This window comes from Limulus polyphemus, unplaced genomic scaffold, assembly GCF_000517525.1.
Source record: "Limulus polyphemus unplaced genomic scaffold, Limulus_polyphemus-2.1.2 Scaffold6511, whole genome shotgun sequence".
Classification (NCBI taxonomy): domain Eukaryota; kingdom Metazoa; phylum Arthropoda; class Merostomata; order Xiphosura; family Limulidae; genus Limulus; species Limulus polyphemus.
In genome coordinates this window covers 19,945-35,238 of record NW_013672121.1, presented here as the reverse complement: position 1 = coordinate 35,238, position 15,294 = coordinate 19,945, and the positions used below count along the sequence as shown (strand labels likewise).

General features: G+C 35.0%; 2 protein-coding genes across 3 annotated transcripts in view; one reads left to right on the top strand and one right to left on the bottom strand.

Annotated features, from left to right (window-relative positions):
* Positions 1 to 6,061: 6,061 nt before the first annotated feature.
* Positions 6,062 to 8,223, top strand: LOC106473801 (cleavage and polyadenylation specificity factor subunit 3-like). Of its 2 annotated transcripts, XM_022402185.1 has the most exons (2): positions 6,062 to 6,788; positions 6,900 to 8,223. In XM_022402185.1, exons 1-2 carry the CDS (start codon positions 6,078 to 6,080, stop codon positions 8,145 to 8,147), a joined length of 1,959 nt encoding a protein of 652 aa, XP_022257893.1. In that variant the 5' UTR covers positions 6,062 to 6,077; the 3' UTR covers positions 8,148 to 8,223. The 2 variants fall into 2 exon arrangements, with proteins under 2 accessions (XP_022257893.1, XP_013789930.1); XM_013934476.2 differs by having other exon boundaries at positions 6,062 to 8,223.
* Positions 8,224 to 13,844: 5,621 nt separating this feature from the next.
* Positions 13,845 to 15,294, bottom strand: part of LOC106473803 (membrane-associated progesterone receptor component 1-like) — a 5,945-nt gene continuing 4,495 nt past the window's right edge. The window contains exon 3 of the mRNA XM_013934477.2: positions 13,845 to 14,870. Coding sequence (XP_013789931.1) covers positions 14,722 to 14,870 — 149 coding nt within the window. The 3' untranslated portion in view covers positions 13,845 to 14,721. The remainder of the gene's footprint in view (positions 14,871 to 15,294) is intronic.

The following is a 15,294-nucleotide window of genomic DNA, read 5'->3' as shown; positions in this document are numbered from 1 at the left end:
GATGTCTGTGTTGAGTTTGACACAAGAATGTAGCACATTATTTAAAACTGTAACCGTATTTGGTGTAGCACGATGTCTGTGCTGAGTTTGACACAAGAATGTAGCACATTATTTAAAACTGTAACCGTATTTGGTGTAGCACGTTGTTTGTGTTGAATTTGACACGAGAATGTAGCACATTATTAAAAACTATAACCGTATTTGGTGTAACAAGATGTCTGTGTTGAGTTTGACACAAGAATGTAGCACATTATTTAAAACTGTAACCGTATTTGGTGTAGCACGATGTCTGTGTTGAGTTTGACACGAGAATGTAGCACATTATTTAAAACTGTAACCGTATTTGGTGTAGCACGTTGTTTGTGTTGAGTTTGACACAAGAATGTAGCACATTATTTAAAACTGTAACCATATTTGGTGTAGTACGTTGTCTGTGTTGAGTTTGACACAAGAATGTAGCAGATTATTTAAAACTGTAACCGTATTTGGTGTAGCAAGATGTCTGTGTTGAGTTTGACACAAGAACGTAGCACATTATTTAAAACTGTAACCGTATTTGGTGTAGCACGTTGTCTGCGTTGAGTTTGACACAAGAATGTAGCACATTATTTAAAACTGTAACCGTATTTGGTGTAGCAAGATGTCTGTGTTGAGTTTGGCACATTCGTTTCTCTTTGCTGGACGAAAATAATTCACTACGAAAATAAAATACAAAAAATTAAATACCGGAAACGGAAAAGGGGGAACTTTGAAGTAACTTACTATTTATAAATGGCAGGATATATCTGTATGAATAAATGGAAAATCTGGTACATACGTGATAAAATCGATCATTTAAAATAGGATAATATGTGATTTTTGGTATTCATCAAATATTATAAGTTCGTGTGAATTTGATTGTTTTTAATCGCAAAGCTTCACAATGGGCGATGTCCCCCTCGCGGGTATCAAACCCAGAGTTTTAGCGCTAGAAACCCTCGACCTTACCGTTGAGCCACATATACTTAGGTGCACGTGTACACATCGATTGATAGTCTGAATTTGGATTCGTGAAAGATCTGTTATTATTTTTTAAATCACGTCTAGTAACATCTGTAAGTACCGTCTACACTTGGATTATTTTAAATCACGTCTAGTAACATCTGTAAGTACCGTCTACACTTGGATTATTTTAAATCACGTCTAGTAACATCTGTAAGTACAGTCTACACTGGATTATTAAAATATACGACCATCATTTAAATCTGTTTAGGTAAAAACTTTATGTCTGATTCCGACTTGATAAGAGTTACTAATTTGGTAAAACTTAATCAACTGAACCTGAATCTGACTCGGTAAAACTTATCGTCTGAATCTGACTCGGTAAGCATGTTGTCTGAATTGGACTCGGTAAACATATCACTGAATCTGACTCGGTAAACATATCGTCTGAATCTGACTCGGTAAACATATCGTCTGAACTTGACTCGGTAAACATATCGTCTGACTCTGACTCGGCAAACGTATCACCTGAATCTGACTCGGTAAGCATATAGTCTGAACTTGACTCGGTAAACATATCATCTGAATCTGTCTTGGTAGTATTATCGTCTGAATATAGTGTGACATCCAAAGTGAAGGATTAGTTACAATCTACGTATATAGTGTAAAATCTAATGGGGGAGGGGTATAGTTACCCCAATCAGCGTGTCCAACACGTCTGTGATCTTTTCATCTTGACGGAAAAGCACCCCCCTCCCCTCCCCACCTGGAAAAGACTGACGCCTGACCCGCATTTCAGTATTCTGAAAGTTAGTAAAACCTTCATTATTGTCCTTCCTTCTGCTATGTATCATGTCTATTGATGCTATACGAGTAACTTTGACAACTGTGCTGATGGACAAGTATTAAGCGAGCCAATGAAAGAGTGTTGCTCGTTCTCCTCACTTCATCACCGCTGTTTTTAGGCTTCACAAAAACACTAAACTATCTCAAGCTTCTAGCTTGCACACTCTGCTCTACAAGAAACAGCTGGTTTTCTTGGCACGTGAATATACTGGTCTCGAAGGCTTGCTTGTTTTTTGTTGTTGTTTTTTTTTCGTTGTTTTAGGTGCATATTTGTGTCCATATCAGTTGTTATTTTACTTATCTCTCTTCCTTAATATAAAGGTGTTTTTTTTATGTCCTGGCGACCGGCCGTTCACATCTAGAACGATTTTAAAATATTTGAAAAGCGTTTTAGAGATTCAGCTCGTGACGCATGTTGGAGAAAAACAAATGTACGAGCTGAATGACGGGTATACAGTTATTTATTGTATTCAATATGAATGATTTATAAATGAAAGCTTCCTTTACAATGAACGTCTAAAGTAATAAGATAAGTTACAAGTTTTACCACAACAAACATTTCAAATGATTTAGAAGAATACGCCTCTTTACAAGAAACCAGCCAAACGAATGAGTAATAACAGACGAGTTTTATCTTGACATTGGTATACTGTCTACGTTCTTAGACCATTGGCATATTTATCCACCTCGGTGTTTACACAAAATAAAGTTTTTTCACAAGTTGTCGTCTTGGTAATTAGTTAAATAAACGAGAAACGGATTAAACATATATATATAACTGAAAAAGTATGCACGGCCCTCTCTTTATAGCGTATCAAAAGTTAAATGAGGCTTACGGTGCTGTCAACTTTTAGAAATATGATTGGCGAGAGGCGTAGTCGCGAAGACCTGCTTGGGACTCGCGCATGCGCTTCTCATTGAAATTGCCACGTAATGGCAAAATGTATCCCTAATGTCACGTGTAAAATGTGACAACACGGCGTCGCATTTTTCACTTGAGATTAAAGGTAAATTAACTATTAAAAGTACACGCTCACCACGTGTTACTTATTTTGCAGTACTGCACTGATTTACTGTGTCTGGTGGCTACTGGTTACAGGCTGGCTGTACTTTTATATTCTCTGGGTGAACTTTGGGTATAAGCGGATGAAGTCCAAATGCGCAGGATTATATTGCTACGTCTCCATTTGTTAATTAATTTTCCGTAACTTCGTTCCAACGAAACTTTAGCGACACAAGTACTTTCTTAAATAAAACTAGTTTATTCTTTCTCGTTACAAACTTTGTAATACACTTAATTTCCACAGTCACTTTAAACTTAACAGCCTTTATAACACACGCTATAAATCACAGTGATTCACACACTTTACTTACGGTGCCTACTGTTCACTTGACTCAATTATCTCTATCTTCAATCTATCTGCCTATCTCAGCAATTTTATCTTTCTCGCTGGCTTTATTTGCCGGGCTTATATACTAAAAAGAGGGCATCTCGATCAGACTAGAGTTGCCGGAAAAATTCATGATCCTTCTAGAAACTCCAGTGCGCATGCTCCCAGCGTCGCGTAACTTCCGCTGTCGTAACAGTATCTTACTTACCACAGTGAACTTGTGAGTTGACAGGACTATTAACAACATTTAAATTTTACAACTATCAGACCTGAGATGTTAATTTTCGATATTTAAATAACAAAAAATATCTATAAAATATCGTGGTAGTTATACGTTCCATCAAATACAAAGTGTTTAGCTGCAATTCAACTGTATAGACAATAAAATAAGTAAAATAAATAGATGGTGTTATAATAAAATAAATAATGTTGTGTTCTTAATTCTCACCTAAAAAATCGATTTGTAAATCACTTAAATAAAATTGATTAAAATTACAATTCACGTTCTTAACTTGATTCACACCCTAACAGTTGTCGTTCGTGAAAACTGATATTATTTTAACTTCGTTCTTTTGCTGAACGGGTTCTTTTAAATTATATGGCGAAAATAATTTGAAGTTCAGTCCATGTAAAGATGACAAATTAGTTTATTTATTTCTTAACGTTTCTATAAGCTGCTTTGACTTGTATACAGTTGTAGGCTTGAGTTTACTAATGACATATAACCGAATTACCTCACTAACTGTACTAGGTACTAATGTAAAAGTAAACTTACTTGTATAACTTCAAGACTAATCGACCGTATAAGTGAATACACGCAGTCAATAGCACTGATCCATATATTTCACCGAAACAAATTGACTTGTACCATACTATTCGATGTTTTACTAAATATTTCACGGAACTGAACTAACTGCCTCACTACTAGTCGATTCTCGCATTTATAACTGTAATCTCGTTTCTAAACACTTCGCAGAATCTCTCGATCACTAAATTTCCCGAAAATTTTAGAACTTGTTTGATCTGAAAGTCATTCGTTCTCTAACTAACAAACAAATTACAATATATTAAATATATAGTTTATAACAATATATATAGCGCCTAGACTAATGCTATGTCTATTGTATCCCAGCCAGCCTGACGAGCCTCGGTATTGAACGAAAGGTCTCGTCAGCACAGGATATGGAAGATGAATTATAACATATTTTCTTTTTTTGCTTTCACTCATGGATTCTTAGAAATATTACCGTAGTTTTTTACCTTTGACGCTGCGGTTGTATGACATGCTTCAGAAACAAGAAAATGTGAATGTTTTATTTTTTTGTTGAATTTTGTATAAAACTTCTACAGGACATCCTGTACTACTTGTCCTTAATTTTGAAGTGTTAGACAAGAGGGAAGGCAGCTAAACAACAGCATTCACCAATTCTTGGGCTACTCTTTACCAACGAATAGTGGGATTTACCATAACCCACAACGTCTCAATTCCTACAGCTTTTCACTATCTGCAGCCAGTTGTATTTAGATATAAGAATAACCTTGTAGTACAAATAAACCACTCTATTTCTACTTTTGTAGACTCCCAATCTCTACCCTTTTAATAATTATTACGAAATGATGTTGAATAGTGTTAAATAGAACTAAAAAATCTCACTTTAATAGTTCTTTAATAATTATTTAATTTACCTTAATAGTTCTCTAATAATCATTTAATTTACCATATTTTTCTCTCTGTTTTTTTTAATTTGTTCAAGTATAAACCGGGTGAGCTGAGACAAACCTGAAGTTGATCTTTCTATCTCAGAACACTGAACAAATATCTATAATTTTTAACACTAATGAACATTATTTTGTAATAATTATTAAAAAGTTTGTGTTCACTAACTGCATTTTTGTTAGTTTGATACTTCAAAATTATGGACAGCTACGTGTAGCTAGCGTCCTCTAAAGACACAGAGAGGACTTTGACCTAATAAAGAAAAAACAAACACTGATCATATGAAATTATTCCAGTATACTTTGACAAGCAAATCGGTGGAAAAAATGGCCCAGCGTTTGATGTTCTTAACTGCAAAGCAATAAACAAAATTATAGTGAAGCGCTGATTACGAAATTTGAATCATTATTAAGTCTAGAAGATCTACTATGTGCTGTTTTTATTTTGTTTCCAGTGGTAAAGTTGAATCGAACAAACATCGCAACTAAACTCTCACGTTACGTGGTTAAGGCTGTTAAAGAAATTGTTATCAGTATATTTTATTCAATTTAACTATGGAGCATGTGTTTCTTTGTCACGTTTTTAGTTATTATAAGTAATTTATATTACAGTAAGTACTTAAATAATATAAAGCGTTTTAACTAACACGTCACAGAAAATCCATATAAGTGATGATAAATGCCATACTGTTTCATTTATAAAATATAGTTAATTAAGCATTCCACAAAACAAAATAAAGATAATAATGAAGACTTTTTATTTCTTCTGTGAAAAACTTTAAATATATGTTTTTATGTTTGTGAGTTCTGGTAATAAGTAATAACTCATTTACATTTATGAACACTGAAGGAACTGCATTTCATAGTCATCACAGCAGTGATACCAAGGAAATGTTTTGAATTTATGTGTATGTGTGAAAATTTCCTCAAACTGGATTAAAATTCAAGAGTCAGTACATTTATTCTAAGACACTGATATATTTTATGTAAATATTCTAAAATATTTGTATTCGAATATATCTTAGTTATTATAAAAATCTAACCTTATATAATATATAGATATATATATATATATAATTTATTTACAATTTTATAGTGATAATTTTTACACTAAAGAGGGCAGCATAAGTACTTGCGGCAAAAATGGCTACCGTTTCTAAACGAAAAGCGGATAGTCAAGTGCCTCCAGAAGAAAGTGATTTGCTGGTTATTAGACCTTTGGGAGCTGGACAGGAAGTAGGAAGATCATGTGTGATTCTGGAATTCAAAGGAAAACGAATAATGATGGACTGTGGTATTCATCCGGGTTTGTCAGGTATGGACGCCCTACCTTTTGTGGACCTGATTGAAGCAGATGAGGTAGATTTGTTACTGGTGAGCCACTTTCATTTGGACCACTGTGGCGCATTGCCATGGTTTTTACAAAAAACTACATTTAAAGGTAGATGTTTCATGACACATGCAACCAAAGCCATATACCGTTGGCTCCTAGCGGATTATATCAAGGTTAGTAATATCGGTACTGAACAAATGCTGTACTCAGAAGCTGATTTAGAAGCAAGTATGGAGAAAATAGAAACTATTAATTTTCACGAAGAGAAGGAAGTGAGTGGTGTGCGATTTTGGTGTTATAATGCTGGACATGTGCTTGGAGCTGCAATGTTCATGATAGAAATTGCAGGAGTAAAAGTTCTTTACACGGGCGACTTCTCACGGCAGGAAGATAGGCATCTTATGGCTGCAGAGATTCCAGGAGTCCACCCAGATGTGTTGATTATAGAATCTACCTACGGTACTCACATTCATGAAAAAAGAGAGGAACGTGAAGCAAGGTTCACAGGACTTGTACATGATATAGTAAATCGTGGAGGAAGGTGCTTGATCCCAGTGTTTGCCCTCGGAAGAGCTCAAGAGTTGTTACTGATCTTAGACGAGTATTGGAATAACCATCCTGAACTCCATGATATTCCTATATACTATGCTTCATCTTTAGCCAAAAAATGCATGGCGGTATATCAGACCTATGTTAATGCCATGAACGAGCGCATTCGCCGTCAGATAGCCATCAGTAACCCATTTGTGTTTAAACACATATCAAACCTGAAAAGCATCGATCACTTCGAGGACGTTGGGCCGTGCGTTGTGATGGCGAGCCCTGGCATGATGCAGAGTGGTCTCTCCAGGGAATTGTTTGAAAGTTGGTGCACTGATCCCAAGAATGGTGTTATCATTGCAGGATATTGTGTTGAAGGAACATTGGCCAAACACATTCTTTCAGAACCAGAAGAGATTACTACTATGACTGGTCAAAAATTACAACTCAAGATGTCGGTGGACTATATCTCCTTTTCAGCTCACACAGATTATCAACAAACCAGTGAATTCATCCGTGCAATGAAACCTCCACATCTTATACTTGTACATGGAGAGCAGAATGAAATGGGAAGGTTGAAGTCTGCCATCATTCGAGAATATGAGGATGACGTGGAAACTAACATTGAGGTGCATAACCCAAGAAATACCCAGAGTGTTGAACTGTACTTTCGTGGTGAGAAGACAGCTAAGGTTATGGGATCTCTTGCAGTCGATCCACCTCAGCAAGGCCACAGACTGTCTGGAGTTCTTGTGAAGAGAAACTTTAGTTACCACTTGCTTGCTCCATCAGACTTGTCAAAATACACTGATATGGTTAGAAGTACCGTCAGTCAGAGGCTGAGTTTGCACTACACTGGCACCTTACAGTTATTACACTTTTTCTTGAACCAACTCTCTGGAGATGTGGAAGCCATTGACATTCAAGGGAAGAAGGCTCTTAAGGTCTTTAGGAAAATTCTTGTCATTCAGGGAGTTGACATGGTGACTCTTGAATGGAATGCCAGCCCCGTCAATGACATGTATGCCGATGCTGTCGTTACGGTCATTCTTAAAGCCGACAGTGCTGGCATTTCCACAAAAGTCATTCCACCAATTATGAAGCTTGACAAGATGCATTTTACCGAGTGCTTGATGGAGATGTTAGCCGACATGTTTGGAGATGAGGCAGTTAGTAAAATTGTGAAAGGAGACAGATTGTTTGTTACTGTGGATGGGAAGAGTGTCAGCATCAATCTTCGGAATCAAGAAGTAAAATGCGAGGAAGATGAAGTGTTACAACAGATGGTAACAACGGCAGTTACAAAACTTTACAATTCTCTTACACCTGTTAAAGTTTGAATTAGTTGTTACTTGTATATTATGAGTAGTTTCATGTTGCACATGTATTTTAAAATAAATTGTGTTGAAGAAACAACTGTGTATTTTATGAATAAGTGCCAAGATCATAAGCTTACTTTTCATGTCAATAAAAAGCATAAAATTTAACATTTTGTAGCTGCAGTGCAGATTTTAATTTAACATGTATTCTTTGAAACATTTGCAGTACAAGTTTGTTTTTATGTTCCCACATATAAAACATTGGCAAGTATTGTTCTTCTTCTGACTGTCCACCACACCTCTCCATCTTTGCTCCTCCACTGACATTTCCAGTTCTCATCTCACTGCACATCCTTCTACATCTTACTATTAATTCTCATGCATTTTCTGTGATTGTACAGATTCCAACTTTTTTTTCCTGATCTCATTACTTATTATTCTTTCTCTCAAAGATATTCCTAGCATCCATCTTAACATTCTCACCTCAGTTCTCTCTAGAATACTTTCCTCTTTCTTTTGGCCCAAGGTGATGCTCCAGAAAGCAGAACTGATCTGAGTGTTGTTTTATAGCTCTTGACCGTCAGCAGTATTTTCTTGTCAAGAATCACTCCGAGACTTCCTTTCATTTATTCCGTCCAGCTCTTACTCTTTCCATTACTTCTACTTTACGGCCTCCATCTATTCTAATGTTGAAGTCTAGATACCTATATTTATTAGACTGTCTTACGTCAAAGTTATTTCTGTTTTCCCCCTTTGCTGCCTAACATTTACCTTTAACCTACCTATCTCTCTGGATTTTAACCTGACACATCCTATAACCTTTATTCTATCTTGGCTGTGATAATTAAATTATCCACAAACGAGGTCCCAAACATTCCTTTCTTTGCCTCCTCACTTGAAATAGTAACAAACAGAAAAGGATTTAAAGCCGATCCTTGGTACAGACTCTTTAGTTCTTCCTTGTATTGTCACTGTTGTTTTTGCTCTATCTTACAATGTTTTCACTATCCTCACCAACTTCTCTAGGACTCCCTTCTTCCTGAGATACCAATAAATTATGTCTTGTGGCAACCTACTGTATGTTTCTTCCAAATTCACAAAGCACCAATACAGCTTCTCGTTCCCCTATAAAAACTTTTACTGCAGCTTACTGGCTATGAATATAACATTCACTGTTCTCTTTCTAGCTATCAAGGCACACTGCATTCCATTAATGTATATTCTACTATCCTTTCAAACACTTGTAGTACGTATATTTAACTCACTTTTAAAAACAACAAATTTAAAGCAGACGGTTAGCTTTAAAAGCATTGTAAGAAGGACAAAATTTTGTTTCTTCATCATTAAAAATATCTAAATAAGCCCTGTGATTTTTATATCATCTTAGCCGCCTTTATTCCAGTACTATTCAATAAAATTATTAAACAAACATGTCCTTTGATATTTAAGTTTGAGAGTAACGTATGATAGTGGAACTGTTGATAATTTTGAGTGAATATAAGTTAACCATATGATTTCTTAAGACATTTAATCCAACCTCTAGTTCCACTTTATAATGTGAAATAATTTTAATCTTGCTAAAACAGTAAATTATTGTGAATGTGGGGGAAAAAACTAATTACTTGGAATGAATGAGTTGGTTAATAAGTGATAAACATTTTATGTATATTTACAGTATGCTATTGTGATTCATTGGTACACAAATGGAAATTATCAAAATTGGCTGTCATAAAATACTGAAATAAATTTTAAAGAATGCATAACGTATTGATTGTTCTTTTTGGCCAAAAGATACTCGATTTTAGTTTTGAGAAGTGTTCTTACTCAAAGACATTCCGTCATTGAGACGTGTGGAAAGAAGCTTCAACTCTATTGAGAAGTACCAATGTAGTGACGTATCTTTCTAATCTATGCTTGTCTTGCTATTTTTATATTCATTGTGTGCTTATATGGGTTTGGATAAAAGTGTCTATACAGTTGTTTTATATAAAACAGTTTAAGTTCTAAAGTCTTGCCCTGAACGAAACAATAATTGAAATTCTCTTCATAATATTTCATTGGTATCAACCATATGGTAATTTTTTCTGCACACTGTATTCTTGTTTATCTATAAGTTGATTACATGTTACTTGATTATCTATTATCAAATTAAATATGTATATTTGTTGACCATTTGTCTAAGAAAAAAGTCTTATCAATATATTAATTCAAAAGTCAATAAAAGAACCTTGACTGAGGTTAACTACATACATTATGATATTGGTTTATAAATCATGTGAGTTATTAAGCTAATCTTACGTTAGTATTCTTTCATTCGAACACTTTAATTGGTTCTTAAATAATGCTTCACATGTGAAAATTCAGTGGTTCTTGTTTTTTTTGTGTAACAATAGACATCTTACATTTGAGAACTTTAATGGACTACAACTGCCTGTTGAAAGAAAGGAAGACAACGTTTCAGCTTCCATACTGGAGAAGGTCCTGGAATTGAAACCAAAACATTGACCCCTTTTCTTGTTGTCTATTAAAGTTCTCAAACCTTTCAAAACATGTTTCCTGACAATGATCTTCGTGGTGGATTTTTGAAGTTGATCTTTACAGGATATTACATTTATTTTTCATGTATGATAAGTATTATTTATTCATTAGAAACAAGTGTATGAAGGTGCAACACAAATTATGGAATCATTTTCCATTTATGAAAACTGTTTCTCTTGCAAAAAAAAGGTTCTGTCCATTTTTGTTTAAATGATTTACAACCTTTGTTGAGGTAGTCTTTAAATTCTCTATATTGTGACTCCAAATGACACAGAAGTGTCAATTTTTTCTCTCCCCCTCTTCAGACTACCTGTACCTCCCAAATAAAAATAATCCAAGAAACACAGCTGGTTGAGCATAACTATTGCAGTGTAACCAAACGTTATTTCACAAGTCATACTTCAGCGTTAGTTTTAGTTTGAACTTCGTATATTCACCAAATTATCTTATATACAGTAATTCAAGTGTCTAGTTAATGATTTCATTGCAAAGAAAGATATAAAATATTTAGCTTTTTAGACACTGACCAATTTTATGTGTAAATACATGTTTGTATTTCTAACAAATAAAGTAAATTTTTTTATGAATAATTGTTTATTCTTTACCACCCGAAATATATTTCTCGGGGGTCAACATTTGCTTTACTTGTTGTGCAGTTGTCAGAAAGAGCACACTTATTAATTGGGTGACTGGTGATGGTTTATATATTATATGAAAAGAATGTTTTGAGCAAGTAGTTTTACTAATTTTTCCAACATTACTTATTTTTATTTACAGCTTTTTTTTTGTAAGATTAATTATCAAACAATTCTGAACCTAAAGTAGAAAGTTTTCAAGTAACATAGGGGTGTTTCCTGTAGCCAAGAGATAACCTGTAAAAATTCGTCATCTTTAAAATGAAGATTACAGTTGTGTTCTTCTGTTTTATAAAAATACTTGTATGAATCATGAAATGATGAAAATGTGCTTAAACACCCACTTTATCTTCCACAGAATCTACCCACACATCAGACTTTTGATAAAACGTGTACATATAGTGTGACTTTTTTTTCGTACATCCTACATTTGGTATCTGTAATAATTCATACGACACGTGAATAGCACAAAACTTGACAATGCTGCAACACAGACTTGTGGTACTGCAAGTGACGTATCTTGTTCCGTGACATATCATCCTACACATGGTACAGCAACTGATGTCTCCTTTCAGTGACATATTATCCTACACATGGTACTGCAACTGGTGTCTCCTTTCCAAGACATCATCCTACACATGGTACTGAAACTGACGTCTCCTTTCCGTGACATATCATCCTACACATGGTACTGAAACTGATGTCTTCTTTCAGTGACATATCATCCTACACATGGTACTGCAATTGATGTCTCCCTTCCAAAACATATCATCCTACACATGGTACTGCAACTGACGTCTCCTTTCCATGACATATCATCCTACACATGGTACTGCAACTGGTCTCCTTTCCGTGACACATCATCCTACACATGGTACTGCAAATGATGTTTCCTTTCCATGACATATCATCCTACACATGGTACTGCAACTGACGTCTCCTTTCCGTGACATATCATCCTACACATGGTACTGCAACTGGTCTCCTTTCCATAACATATCATCCTACATATGGTACTGCAACTGATGTTTCCTTTCCATGACATATCATCCTACACATGGTACTGCAACTGATGTCTCCTTTCCGTGACATATCATCCTACACATGGTACTGCAACTGATGTCTCCTTTCCGTGACATATCATCCTACACATGGTACTGTAAATGATGTCTCCTTTCCATGACATATCATCCTACACATGGTACTGCAACTGATGTTTCCTTTCCATGACATATCGTCCTACACATGGTACTGCAACTGATGTCTCCTTTCCAAGACATATCATCCTACACATGGTACCATAAATGATGTCTCCTTTCCGTGACATATCATCCTACACATGGTACTGCAACTGATGTCTCCTTTCCGTGACATATCATCCTACACATGGTACTGCAAATGATGCCACCTTTCCGTGACATATCATCCTACACATGGTACTGCAACTGACGTCTCCTTTACATGACATATCATCCTACACATGGTACTGCAAATGATGTCTCCCTTTCAAGACATATCATCCTACACATGGTACTGCAAATGATGTCTCCTTTCCATGACATATCATCCTACACATGGTACTACAACTGATGTCTCCTTTCCAAGACATATCATCCTACACATGGTACTGCAAATGATGTCTCCTTTCCATGACATATCATCCTACACATGGTACTGCAACTGATGTCTCCTTTCCGTGACATATCATCCTACACATGGTACTGCAAATGATGCCTCCTTTCCGTGACATATCATCCTACACATGGTACTGCAACTGACGTCTCCTTTCCGTGACACATCATCCTACACAACACCGTTAACTATGTTCTTGTAGAATGTGCAGGTTACTTCTGTATAACCTTCAGGTTACTTCTGTATGACCTTAGACAAAAATTAAAATCAGATGATACCGAGTCAAGGACAACCAACACTGTAGCACTGTACACAAGGACAACCAACACTGTAGCACTGTACACAAGGACAACCAACATTGTAGCACTGTACACATTCAGGAACCTGTTTAAAAATCCAGCACATTGCTACAGTACTGCCATCTACCAAGTATGTAATGTTAAAGTAGTTATCTTTTTTGACAGTTCACTTGAATATTCAATTAAATGCATCAAGTGACACATCGAAGTTGCGTGGGAATTTGTTATCACGTGTTTATAATAAAATCCACATTCTTGAATGGATCTTTCTGTTAAGTAAACTTGTATATACACATACGGAGAGTGACAAAGCGTTGACTTGTATCAGACACCAAGAATGGTGTCCTTAATAGCCGCGGTTGTAATTAGATCTTAAATCTGTCAAGAGATGGAGCTAAAAGTCTGTACTTGAAAGAAAAACTCGGAACCATTCTATTAAAAGCTAATATTTGTTATAGATGTAGTGCTATATATCTGCTTGTGTGAGGTTAGAGAATACCTATATTGGGTTGATGTTTTCAAGTTGTACAAAATCACGCAAAATGGCAGGATAACACAAATCGGTATATGTGAGTTTTAATTTTTCAAGTTCTGATAATCACTCAGAACAAAACTTTTTGAAATAATGATACAATATGCTTTAATACATATAATTTTTGAGAATCTGGCAAGTCATATTAATACCATTACATCAAATTCGGCCGATATTGCCGGACAATGGTTCTTAATTTACGAATGCACTAACCTCGTTTGGTTTTTTAATGTCAAATTCAAAATCCTTTCGACATTAAAAAATTCATTGAACAAATAATAAAAATTTTACATCTAATGCTCAGTTTAATAAACAAAAAAGTAATTTCCAGATGAGTCTGTCTTATTCAGCTATAGTATGAATAAACAAATATACCAAACTCGTAAAGAACAACAGAGCGGTTGACACGAATATATATCCTACACCAAATTTCATTTTACAAAACATACACACACACAAAAACTGCAAAATAACTATTTATACAAATAGACATGAAATGACTTCCTTTTCTCAACTTATTAGTTCTTTAAAATGGTTTGTTATTTTGCTGCCATCTGCATCACACTCAATGAAGAAAGCAATGTTTACAGCCAAGCGAAGGATCTCTTTTAAAAACATTCCATATTGGTACTTTCGTTTTAATAAGTACTGGTAAATTAAGTTCATATTCACTATTGAAATTAATTCAATCAAAATTACAATAATTAACCTGCAACATATTTCTTCAATGCATGTAAAATTTAGTAAGAAACACGTGGTGCTAATAACAACATAATATATAAGAATAAACAAGAGACACCAAAATATTCCCCTGTAATAATGTTTTTTCATCTATTGTACATTCCTCAAGATTGCAACTCATTTAAAAACTTATTTCACCCTGCAAAAGACTGGACCAAATACAGCATTATCTATAGAGGTAAGAAGATTTCTTCACAGTTTTTATTTCGTTCGCGTACTTATTCATCTTTGGATTTTTCTTCACAATTTTCCTTATCTGACTTCTCCCCTTCTTTAAAACTTTGGTCCTGACTAGTCTCCTCGTCATCCGAGTAATCGGTTGGTTCTTCACCAGGCCTTAGCAGTCTTCCAACATAATAGTATTTCTCTGGATGACAGAGAAAGCAGTTACTTGTGATATACAGACATTATACAACATACTACTGAACTTTACATCTTCTGCTGGTAAGAGCTAAATGTTAGGTTTGGGCACATTAATGAGAATTTAAGGAGCTTTTCAAGGGCAATCTATCACATGGGTCTCTATAAACAACTGTAAAATCTTGACTTTACTTTGGCTGCTTAACTATACACAGCTCTGTAAAATCTTGACTTTACTTTAGCTGCTTAACTAAAACAACTGTAAAATCTTGACTTTACTTTGGCTGCTTAACTAAACAACTGTAAAATCTTGACTTTACTTTGGCTGCTTAACTATAAACAACTGTAAAATCTTGACTTTACTTTGGCTGCTTAACTATAAACAACTGTAAAATCTTGACTTTACTTTGGCTGCTTAACTATAAACAACT

Bases quoted from the DNA above. Each gene is read 5' to 3' on its own strand.
- LOC106473801 (XM_013934476.2), top strand. From the start codon at position 6,078: ATGGCTACCGTTTCTAAACGAAAAGCGGATAGTCAAGTGCCTCCAGAA.